The 12,533-nt window shown below is 44.0% G+C and overlaps 2 protein-coding genes across 3 annotated transcripts in view; both read right to left on the bottom strand.

Annotated features, from left to right (window-relative positions):
• Positions 1 to 6,549, bottom strand: part of LOC144317433 (uncharacterized) — a 32,853-nt gene extending 26,304 nt beyond the window's left edge. Inside the window, exon 1 of the mRNA XM_077903790.1 lies at positions 6,175 to 6,549. Within this exon, the coding sequence (XP_077759916.1) occupies positions 6,175 to 6,359 (185 nt within the window). The 5' untranslated portion in view covers positions 6,360 to 6,549. The remainder of the gene's footprint in view (positions 1 to 6,174) is intronic.
• A 1,962-nt stretch (positions 6,550 to 8,511) lies between these two features.
• Positions 8,512 to 12,533, bottom strand: part of RCAN2 (regulator of calcineurin 2) — a 260,301-nt gene continuing 256,279 nt past the window's right edge. For both annotated transcript variants that reach the window (XM_077903782.1, XM_077903783.1), the window contains one exon: positions 8,512 to 11,096. In XM_077903782.1, coding sequence (XP_077759908.1) covers positions 10,936 to 11,096 — 161 coding nt within the window. In that variant the 3' untranslated portion in view covers positions 8,512 to 10,935. The remainder of the gene's footprint in view (positions 11,097 to 12,533) is intronic.

Here is a 12,533-nt window from a genome sequence, read left to right as displayed (position 1 = left end):
TTAGTGGTTGAGTGTCTGCCTTTGGCTCAGGTCGTGATCCTGGGGTCCTGGGATCGAGTCCTGCATCAGGCTCACCAAGGGGAGCCTGCTTCTTCCTCTACCTGTGTCTCTGCCTCTCTCTGTGTGTCTCTTATGAATGAATAAATAAAATCTTTAAAAAAAAGAAGAAATGCCTTAAAACTCCCTAGTATAAGTCTCTACTATAAGGCAGCTGAGAAAATTCAAAATGAGCCTTTGGTGATGGGCTCCCATCCTCTGCCATACTTGCATACATAAATAGGAGCAGGTTCAAATGTTTATCTTAAAAGTTTCAGAAGGGGAGAAAGGAGGACATGGAAGGGAGAGATGGTCCTGGCAGGGCTGGATGGGCAACCTGTCTCCAGAGATAGACAGGGGGTGGGAGCGTCTCCATGTTCTTCGGATCCACTTTGCCTGATATTCCCAGACTTGGCCAATATCTACAGTGAGGTCATTTGAATTTTTGCTGTTGTTCTGGGAATCTCAGGCAGCCACAGAACCCAGAATTGTCCCTACTGATATTTAAGCTAGACAGGATGATCACTACTGGGTGGTATCACATCACAGCCAGACCCCCAGAGTCCAAGGCTGGCCAGCTGCTCAGACCTCCCCAATCACTCATTAATTTCAAAATAATGTGACTCAGATTTTTACATCTTTGCATTTTTGAGTCCATTTATTTTGTTATGATTTTTCCCAGGTTTTATGACTTGGTAAGCTACCCATGGTCCCTGAAAACATCTGATACAATCTTGTCCAAGCATAGGAGACTGATCCCCAGCTTTTCTCACATTTCTTTCTGCTCTTGGATCTATGAATCACAGGACCCATTTCCACTGTCCAATTTCAGCAAGAAAGAGTGATAGGGAGAAGGAACAAGGATCCGAGTTCTCCTTGCTTGAGCATGCCACTCCTGGAAAAGTCTGCCTCTTTCCGGGACCAAAAACAATGTTCGTTAGACACAAATCAGGGCTGTGTGCTCTTCTGGAAATCACTGAGTTGGTACCATACCCAGAGTGGGGCTAGAGCAGATCCAAGAACATGAGTGATAGTAATGTTTGAGCACTGCTCCCATTCTCTCTAGAGATTGCACACTCTGTGTTATCTCTGCCAAGGGTTTTCCACCCATGGCACTGGCTAGTTTCTTGGGCATTCATTGAGGTCAAATAATACATGATGAGGGCGCTTTAAAACCCAAAGGTACGATGAGAATGTATGGATGGGTTAGTGGTCATAGCTGCCACTGTGCCATCAGAAGCACACCTCCCACTAGGGAGGAGTACAGTGTCTTGTTTAAAACTGTGGGCTTCAGCCTCGGACCACCTGAGCTCGAAGACTAGTGCTTTGCTAATCCAAGCTTCCTCATCTCCAAAGTGGAGGAATAAGAATGAGGATCAACTTTGTAGTCTGTCATGAGGGGTAAGTGAGGACAACTATATAAAGGATGGGACCAGGAACAAAGTAGTCATACGTGTTCATTATTTTTCCTCTCATGAGCAGAGCTGGGTGCTAACTTGTCTTTGGTTTCTTTTTCCTTTATGCTATCTTTCGAGTTAGCGCCATCACACAGCATACAATGGTCCAGCTAAGGGTCAGAATGAGATATGTTTAGATATTAGGATTTGTAACAGAACAACAAAAAGAGATAATGCACTTTTGTAGGTGAGGGGAGATCATCGCCCTGAAGGGAACTGTGTATAAGGCCTTGGGAAAAAGCACAGGCTGTTAGAAAGCTTTTGTCCAGTGCTGTTACCATCTGTGGGAAACTGATGGAGGTTTAGCATCTACATTTGCTTCTTTCTTCTCTGGTTTCACTTAGCTAACTCGGTGACACATTTCTCCTTGTGACATGTCCAATAGACAGAAGAGCCTCCAGTCCCATTTTCAGAAATTCTGTAATCCCACAGAGATGAGAGGGTATGCAAGACCAGGAGCTAGAACATTCCTTTCCAGAGGACCCCATGCCTCGCTCATGAGCCTTTGGCAGTCTAAGGGATAGCAAGATGTTTGGGTCAAAAAGATGCCTATGAAAGTCAGTCACTCCAATTTCTGGCTACATGTGGTGAATTGAACTCATGGGTTCATTTTTACTTTCTTTGAAATCTTAATTTTAAAAAGGATAGCTATCTGCCCATAAGGACAAAGGGATAGGAAAGGAGAAGAGCAACATTTTGGAAGCTAGACAACTGAAGAAAGCATGGTTGCTTCCTTCCCAGACTCAAGAGAGCTAAAATCTCAGCAGGTGCTATAGGCAAGCTGAGACTAGGGTATAGGGAAAGACCTCAGTAATATGAAGCACCAGGTTCCTCTAAAAGTGGGGGTGCAGGTGGGTTAGAAAAAGGAAGAGGGGCTCAGTGGTTGAGCATCTGCCCTCTGCTCAAGTCGTGATCCTGGGGTCCTGGGATCGAGTTCTGCATTGGGCTCCCCATAGGGAGCCTGCTTCTCCCTCTGCCTATGTCTCTGCCTCTCTCTGTGTCTCTCATGAATAAATAAATAAAATCCTTTAAAAAAAAAGAAAAAGGAAGATTATTTGAAACATGTAATAAATAACAGTTAGAATCCTCACTCAGTCTCCCTGCCCAGCCAAGCATAGGATTTCATTTGATAGACTAAGGTCATTTTTGGCTATAAAGATTCCTACTTCTTCTGGTGATATAATTTGATGTTTTCTGTTGTAGCCTCTCCTCTTTTCAGACTCCCTGGAAGCCAGAGTCCCTGGGAGATTCTAATAGAAACAGGGTCCAGTAGGAGGGTGTGTGGGGGGGTGGCAGTGGATGTTGTGAGCTTCTGCAGTGAAAACTATCCACAGACTGAATGGCCACCTCTCTGTTGACTCCTGGAATACAGGTTGCCAGACCTCAGCCCTCTAGGCAGGAGGTTGGACAATTCTCTGGATGAACTGATCTCTGTAAACCTTAGTCAATGGTAGTGTATTAATCTTGGTCCCGGTTCACCAGGGCTGGTGGGATAGCTCAACCTGGCTTCCCATATTACCTGCATGGTATCTGAGAACAAGAACAAAGACAGTGGTTTGCTTGGTGACTCACCTACCATACTGAGTGGAGAGGAGTTTAGTTTTGTGCTAGCCCAGCATATGCAGTACTGGCGTGCTTGCCTGAGACCATCCTGTTGTTTCCAGCAGTTCCAGGAGTGGCCGTTTCCCAGAACTCTGGTGTGCCCCTAGGCTTTAACTTCCTTTCTGGAAATCACACTATAATTTATTCAGAAGCATATTTCCTGGAAATCATTGGAATGGCCTTTGGCAAAACTTTATCTGAGCCTGGAGCATGGCAGCGATACCTGGGCACTTTAATCAAAACACCAAGGTCAGCAAGATGTAAGGAATGGCTTGTGGACAGGTATAGAGAAGGCAGCTTGGCCAAATAAATAATTACTGGAGGAAGGGAAATTATACAGTTGGAGCACTTTCTTTGATGAGCACTCTACACGTTGAGACAGTTTAGTATCTGCTCTACAGTCAGCTTGGCTCTGGGTTTGACTGGCCCTTGGGATCTTGGGTGTTCTTTAAACTGTTTATGTGAATGGGAATCACAGGAGGGAGGATCTTGTTAGAATGAAGTTTCTGATTCAGTAGATCGTGATGGGGCTGAGACTCTGCATCTCTCGCCAACTTGCGGGGAAGCCGATGTGGATGCAGGCAGTGCATGGGACGCCATCTGAGGATAAAGGACGTAACACTTCCAGGTTTGGATTGTCTCACTTATAAAGTGGGACATGAGTGCCTTCCTCCTAGGATCGTGGAGAGAATTAAATAAGAATGTAAAAAACTTAGAAGAGAGCACCTGCTGCAGAGTTAGCACGCGATAAACTGCTTTTTATGAAAAACGGGGGCAATGAAAGCATCACCTTGAAGATTATGTGAGGCTGTGAAGGTCAAGTGCTCCACGTGAGGCCTGATGCATAGAAAGCATTGGCTGTGGACTTCCTTTGTGCCCCGCCTTGGTGTGTTTTCTCGTTTAGTTCCTCTCACTCTCTGAGGTGGGTACTAATATCCTGCCCTCTTAGCACATGTGCAAACCAAGACCTAGCTTAGGAAAGTTGCAGAAGACCACAAGTTTACTAAGTGGCAGAGCTGGGATTTATACCCAGATCATCTGTCCCCAAATTCTGTGAACTTAGTCACCAGTTGTAATTGTTACTGTTACTTGTATTGTCTTATTAAGTCCTCATGACCAAGGTGGGTTTTAATACCCATTTTATAGGAGAGAAAACAAGGGACTTCAGTAAACTTATGTAATGTCATATATACAATCTCTACCCCTTTCTCACATATGTGGCACATAGGTCAGGACTGGGGTCTTCCTCTCCTTGCCACAGACCCTTGTGTTTTTCATGAGGGTCTCTGACAATAGCTGAACAGCTATTCACTGTGCTTCTCACACCATGGGGGCGATTGGGAGACACCCACCTTTCTCACCAAGGGACTTCGTGCCAAGTTACTTGCACTTTTACTTCCTGCCCCCTGAACTCAGCAGAAAGAAAGCACAGAGTGGAACTTTGCTGGGCTGCTTTTGGAAAAGCTAGTGACCCCTGGTATAACTGATCCATGTCAGGCATTCACGGGCAATGGCATGGATGGAGGAAGGTAGTACGATTCTAGAGAGCTGGAAGCAATGGGGAGAAGGCTATTGAGATCGTATTAGGCTTGTTTCTTTGGAACACGGACTCTGAGAGGGAGATTGCATACAGGAAGTTTGGCGGAGAGCCCTTAGTGTCCACACCAGTGGTGAAGTGAGGAAGTAAATTCTGGCAGAGGGAAGAGTTGAATTGAGATGCAGAGACCTCAGGTGACCCCATAGACATATCTGGCGCTGGGGTGGCCCTTCAGAGCCATAGGATGGGCCTTCCCACTCCCACATGACTGGTCACTGCGTGCAGATCGGCCCTGGGGCAGGGCATGTGACTGTGGGCGGGGGAGGGTGGTGCTGTCCAGCTGAGGGCAGTCTGGCCAGTCAGTGGAGGGTTGTGAGCCACCACCTCCCCAGCATCCAGGGGCACCAGTGACTCCACTCTGAAGGGGGAGCTGGGCCTCACACCACAGCACCGACTCAGAGCACATCATGTGGGCTATCCGGTGCTGAGCTTGGCAGCATTATAAAAACAGCTATAACCTTGCTTTAAGAAAAAAATGACCTCATAGGCAAATGCAAAATCTGTTTGGGAAGTGATAATGATTTCACTAATGATGGCAACTAACCAAGGAGGCCCCAGCCCTAAGAGTCTTCAAGCTCAATTACGGGGTGAGGATAGAAAATAATGCAAAAGAGCCAAGGAGGTCTTGTGCATGCAAATTGTCAGCACAAAGTATTTCAGCCATTTCGGTCTCATCTGGGTTTTCTCTTTTCAACTTATATCAAATACACTTGGGTACACTCACACACACACACACACACACACACACACACACACACACACACAGTTAACCTTGGATAGGGCTTCCTTTTAGAAACATAAAAAGCTCCTGAATTAACTCCAATAACATCCCCCTAGACCATCTTTGAAAGGAACAGATGAATGAGTTTGACGGAAAACTTTTGCTTGAAATTTTCCCCTTTCTCAGATTACATAAATTTGAAGGGAAAGTCTGCCAAGTGTTCAATGATGCTCTGCATGGTGGCTTCTGGCAGGGACACTCTGTACCAGCAGCTGAAACGAATGTTTTCCTGAAACACTGACTTATCATTCTTTATCACTTGCTCTGTCCCCCTCTTTCCTGTGCCACAGCCTTCTAGATGACCTGGGTAGGGATAGAAAAAAAAAAACCCAAACTTTTCTAGAACCCTGAAAGATACTGCATGTTGAGCTTGGTTGCTGAGACTTCACTTGGCAGATCAGACCAGTTCAGGCAGGGATGATGAACACATTGATATTGAAAGCCATCTTTTCAAGCCTAAGGTGGGTACTAGGGGGTCAGGTCCTCACACTAGAGTACCTGAACTTTAAGGGCAGTTGCTTTGTATGAGGAAGTTTCTCTCTGGGCAGAATGTTTCACAAGAAGAATTGAGTCACATTATTCCCCTGCCGAAAACCCTTCTCTTGTGCTTAAGATGAATCCCAAGCCTCTGGCTCGACCTGCCAAGTTCCAGAGAGCCACGCCCTGCCCTCCTTTCCCTACCTCATTTGGGGCATGCTCACCTCCAGTCTCTGTACTCTGCTATGTTGATGACACCCTGGAGGTCCCTCCCACATGAAGAGGACTTTCCAAATCCATGGCCTCCACCCCTGTTGCTAGGAGAATATTCTCCTAGCTCTGCAACAGCACATTTCTTCCACAGTTCAGCCTTCAAGGTCATCTCTTCAGAAATGCTGTCCCTGACCATGCCCTTCCAGTTATACTCTCTATCTTCCTAGTGTGCTCTTGCTTGTCCTCACTGCCCTTGCCAACCAGAACTTGCAATTATTTATTTGCTTATTTCTTTATTATCTCTTTCCCACATTGGACCCTCCTTCCTGAAATGGCAGGGACATGGTCACCACTGTTTCCAGCGTCAGGCACATAGTCATTCTTTGGTAAATATTTGTCCCCTCACCCAGGGCTTAAGTCCTATGCTCTCTCTTTTATTAAATACTTAGAGATTTTAAAGGAAGGTTATGTATATGTAGAAGTTATCTCAGAGATATAAGATGGATGAGATGTGTTTTTAGGCAGAGGACATTCTAACCCCTTTTTTGCCACTGATGGCTCCTTCCTCCTTTTCTCATAGTGGTTTTGTTTCATGATTTACACGCAGTATATCGGGCACATTTTAAATGACTTTTACATATGTGCACATCCGTGGAGATCTAGATGGAATGTTTATAGCTTCCCTTGTGGGAAAGCTGGCAGGCGCACTCTCTCAGTCAATACCTTCCAGAAGGTAACCACTATTATCATTTCTATCAATAGATGTCAGTTTTGACTATTTCTTTACACCATGAATGGAGTCATACCTCATGAATTCTTTCACGTCTATCTTTTTTTGCTCAAAAAGTGTGATTTCGAGATCCATCCCTGTTGCTCTGTATCTCAGCCATTGCTTTGTGGTATTCCTTTATGTGAATGTACCAGTTTATTTATTCATTCTACAGTTGAAGGACACTTGGGTTGTATCCAGTTACTGGCTCTTATAAGCAATGCTCTTGGGGACATTCCTGTACAGGTATTTTGGTAGATGTGAGAACGCTTATCTGCTGGTTGCATGTCCTGGAGTGGAACTGCTTCCAGATAGGAGTGTGTGTGGCCTGCACAGATACTATCAGACAACGTTCCTATGTAGCAATACCAGTTTACTCCACCTTGCTCCGTATTGGCACCAGCCTTTATATTTTCCCATACTCGATTTTGGCCATTCTGATAGGTGTGTGGTATACCTCTTTGAGATTTTGATTTGCATTTCTCTGATGTAAAATGATGAATACTTTTTTGAATGCCTGTGGGTCAAATGGGTATTTTAGGTACGTGTGTGTATATGTGAATTGCCTGTGTAAGTGGAGTCCCAATTTAAGCATTTCGACCATTTTTAAAGGATGGATTGTCTGTCTCTTTCTTATTGACTTGTAGGAGTTTGTCATGTTTTGGATAGGAGTTATTTGACAACTATATTGCAAAGATCCTCTCTCATTTTGAGAGTTTCCTTTTCACTCTCTTAATGGTATAATTTGATAAACAGATGCTGTTAATGAAATACAATGTACCCATTATGATAGTTTTTTTTTTTGCATTCTCCATAACAAAATTTTTCTTATTTTGGGTCTCTTATGGTGTTTTAAACTAAAGAATAGTGTGGGAGCAATGTTTAAAGAGGGTCCTTGGGGGGCAGCCCGGGTGGCTCAGCAGTTTAGCGCCGCCTTCAGCCCAGGGTGTGATCCTGGAGACCCAGTATCGAGTCCCACGTCGGGCTCCCTGCATGGAGCCTGCTTCTCCCTCTGCCTGTATCTCTGCCTCTTTCTCTATTTCTCATGAATAAATAAATAAAATCTTTTAAAAAAACAGGGGTCCTTGGGGCACCTGGGTGGCTCAGTGGTTGTGTGTCTGCTCAGGTAGTGATCCTGGGGTCCTGGGACTGAGTCCCGCACTGGGGTCTCCACAGGGAGGCTTCTCCCTCTGCCTGTGTCTCTGCCTCTCTCTGTGTGTCTCTTATGAATAAATAAAATCTAAATAAATAAATAAATAAATAAATAAATAAATAAATAGGGTCCTTTGTATATCTGAATGGGCCTCTCAGACCAAGATGTTTGAAGCATGAAAATGAAAGTTCCCCTTATCAGAGCCCAACCCATCCCTTCAGGCCTTGTTCAAATTCCTGTTCCTTTGTGAGATGGCTGCCAACCAGCTTACCCCTTGGCTCCTTTCATAAGAGCTCAGCTAAGTCAATCTCATGTGTTGGTGACTTTTTGTAACGACTATCAGCTGAATTGCACTCTTCCACAATTACCACTCAAGAATAGTCAGCTCAGACAGACAACACACAAATTATGCTACGTGGACAAAGAGTCATTCACCAGGTATATTTGAAGCCTAAGCTCTTTGAGCTATACACGTGCACAAATGATTCAATTGGTGGAAACCTCCCCTTTCCCCTCCATATTTCAACTTTCAAACTGAAAATCGTGCTAAAGAGGTTTGCATAATGTGCGTCATGGAAATGCTGAGGCAATTCTGACTTCTTTTCGCAGTGCAGGAGGCTCCGCTGACACCCTTCGAGGAGTCTTTCCCATGTCTGTCCGCTCTCCTCGGAAAAGTTCCTCTTTCCCCCCTCCCCAGACCCAACCTAATGAAAGAATTACTTGATCTGAGACAGAGTCACATGGCAACTTCACAATAAATTTCACCAAGACTAACCACTTAGGTCATACACTCCACTGTGGTTTTATTTTGTGATGACAGCATGGTCATTTTAACTTTTGCTTAACTTGGCTGGAAATGACTGATGGTATCTGCTTCAAAACACTTAAAAAATGATTTCCAAATATTTGTTTCTCATCCAGCTGTCTTTAGAATCTGCATTCTGAAAATTCTGAGTAGCTTGAAAAGTCAAATGACCCTCAGAAGGCTGAGAAGAGACTCAGCACAAAATGGCTGATGGCTGCTGTTCTTTCTTAGTCTCAAGAGCCCAGAAAATATTTCTTCCACTAGAGGGAAGCATTTCTCCACTAGACTAGCTTTCATTTGTGACTGAAAAACCAAAAACTTCCACAGCAAAGGAAAGTCAAAGCATTTGCTTATTATACACTCCTCAGATTTTATTTTTAAAAGGAGCCTTCATTTTTCTTATGGAAACTCAGGGTTTTACAAGCAATGCTGTCCTCAGTTTCACCTGTACTGTGTCCAGTACTATATTGCTATATTCACAGTAGAACGGACTTTAATTTCTGAGTGATCAGTCTGTTTTAAGTTTCTCATGAAACTAGCATACACCTTAGTCAAAAACCACAACAATCCTTCCATAAGTTGGCTGTGTTATTGTTCTCGTGTGTTTTTCTGAGGCTTGGGTAATGAAAGTATTTCCCCACTCCCTTGTAACTGGCATTTGCATTTAAAGTAATTCATTAATGTACAGGAGTAGATGAGGCCTTGCACATATAGCAGAAGGTAATGGTCTTATAGGTGTATTTTCTGTAATGCACTTCGGGCTACAGAAATAGAAATATCACATGTGACGAAAACAAATATTTTTGAGCAACATGGCCATTGCATGAGTAGGATTGGTATATGTTTGTTTATCTACCATCCTTTCCTTTTTCAAATCCTCAGTGGCCGCTATGTTCTGGAGATTTAGCTTCATCCAAGTTGTCTATGATGGACATTTGCATCTTCACTTTATTTAAAAACAAGTATTCTTGATAGCAAAGATGTTGGCTAATCATTTATATATTGGCATGAGAAGTTTGTGCCCTTTCAAAATTCAGCATTATCCATAATAGAGTGTAATATTATCAGATTATCTGCATTAGTATATGAATGCATTCATAAGCAATGCACATATTATGTTTTTAAGCAGCTAATGGCTGAACAATCACTAAATAAAAAACATCCAGATTTTAAAAGCACAGCTGAAACATTTGTACAAATATACAAAGAGAAAAAAACAATCATTCAGACACCATGAAACTTTTGTAATAAATAGGTTTGTCTGAAATCGGTCTATATCACCCTGGACAAGCCTCCCCAGTGAGGCTGGGAAAGTACTATACGGAAGTGGTGTTCAAAATCTACTGAGGAATATCTTTGGGGCCAAGCTCAGTGTCACCTCCAGGAATTTTAACAGAGCTATGATGTACTGACTCAAAATGGTGGATATACCCAGACGTGTTGAGCTGGATGGTGCTGATAATTTTTCTAGTCTAGATAGGACATGGCTGGATGCTGACAATCTGTGAATTATAGTATATCCTCGAATCATGAAAATAAATGCTGGTGATCATGCATGTCCTGGGAATGTCGGGATGCAGAGGACTGAGTGAGACCAGATAGGGATATCTCATGCAGTCAAAGTCAAGTTTACTTATGGTCCTACTTACGTGGCCAGGAAGAAACAACGCACACACGTCAGGACTGGGACTGAAACAGATCACAAACAACACGGGTGCTATTTGTTACTGGTGTCTCTGGCTTGGATCAGCATGAGAGAATAAAGATACAGGCTGTGCTGATTCTTTAATAAGAAAATACTACCTTTTTTTCCTAGAACCTTCTAAATAATGGATTACACTCGATGGGTATGATATGATCAGGAAACATATCACCTTTTCCTAGCCCTTTTGTCCGAGAGGCTTGATTACAAGGAAGGAGTCTCAAACAACCAAACACCCAGGGATTGAAAGGCAATTATTTTTTTTTTCGACAAACAAACAACAGAGGGAAAAAAAGCATGATAAAGAGGAGACAGATATTATTGTTGAGGCGGAGCGGTGAGCTCAGTTGGACACGGAGGGTGGCAGGCCAGGACGCCGGGTTTGGATGATTTTTGGCTTTGGGGAAGTCTTTGGATCCTCCTCTTCCTCTATGTCACTGTCACACACGTGCACGACGACACTTGGGGTGGACTCAGTCCCTGCATGGAGCTCATACTTCTCTCCTGAAAGGCAAGAAAAATGGGGGTGATAAAGGGGAAGGGAGCTCAAAGCAGATTCTTTGGCAATGTTTCTGCTGGAAGTAAGGCCATTTTACAGTGTCTTGGGAAACCTGTATCTTATCTAGGAATGGCATGGGGCATCACAAAATGGAAGGAGATTGCTCTGTTACTGTGTCCCTGCTCTACCACCTATCGATCATACAACCCTGCTCGGGCACTCACCCTCTCATAGCCTCAGCATCCTCAACTGTAAACTTCAGTGTGGTCATAACTACAGCCCACCGAATCGTGGTGACGACCGAGTGGGTCTGGCAGCTAGTTCTTGGTTTCTCTTCTGTTTCCCATCATCGTTGCTAATTGCTGAGTGACCTTGAGCCAATCGCTTTATTTTTTCACCTTCTTGATAGCGCAGTCTCTAAAGCACACTTTTATCGCAAGAGCTGTCACAGGATGGAATAAAGCGAGATCATCACTTGTCTGGGATTTGTGGTGGTTCCTGGGGGGACAGGGTTAGATAGAGGACTGTCAAGGTGCCCTCAAGTTCTAAGAATCTTAAGAACTTAAGATTGGCTCATCTTACAGCCAAATGGCTGTTAGGCGACTGGCTTCCTGTCTTTGTTTCGCTTCAGGAGGTATTACAAGAGCACAGTCCAGTGGCCACGTGCAGAAACAGGAAGTATCGCAACATACCATGGGAAGCACCAGGGTGACAATGTATGTCAAGGACTATGGTACCAAATTGTAAGGAGAAAGTCATCCTGAAAGGCTTCCCAGGGGAGGTGACAATTGACTTAGGTCTAAAGACAAGTAGAAGACCTCCAGGTGGTCGGGCAGAAGGAGGGGGCATCCTCCATCTGCATGCTTTTATAATTTTATTTTATTTTATTTATTTTATTTTATTTTATTTATTTTATTTTTTAAAGATTTTATTTATTCATGAGAGACACAGAGAGAGGCAGAGACATAGAGGGAGAAGCAGGCTCCTCGAAGGAAGCCTGATGTGAGACTCGATCCTGGAGTATGGGATCACTCCCTGAACCGCTGAGCCACCCAGGCATCCCATCTGCATGCTTTTAACTTCTCAGCTTAACTGTTCACATACTCATCTTAATCTTCTCCTGACATCCCGCCCTTTGCTCTCCATCCTTCATGAATGGGGAAAATCTCAAAGTAATGTCTCCCAGACATCCTCCTGGTCAGCGGCTTTCCAGGTCTCACTAGATCAAGTCCTCTTAGACCAGGACAGAAGACCCAGCACAATCTTTTACCAGTTACAACAGCCACATCCTCATACCTACTGATAAAGGACATTTTCAACTTTAATGTTTGTGGGGAGGCTCTGCTCCTGGCCTCCCAAGGAGGCTATACATGAACATTTACCAAGGTCAAAATGACTAGGCAAAATGTCAAAGTATGGGCTGTATTTCTGCCCCAGCACAC

The sequence above is a fragment of the Canis aureus genome, chromosome 7, assembly GCF_053574225.1.
Source record: "Canis aureus isolate CA01 chromosome 7, VMU_Caureus_v.1.0, whole genome shotgun sequence".
NCBI lineage: Eukaryota > Metazoa > Chordata > Mammalia > Carnivora > Canidae > Canis > Canis aureus.
The sequence above is the reverse complement of the archived record's forward strand: the minus strand, read 5'-3'. Positions and strand labels throughout refer to the sequence as shown.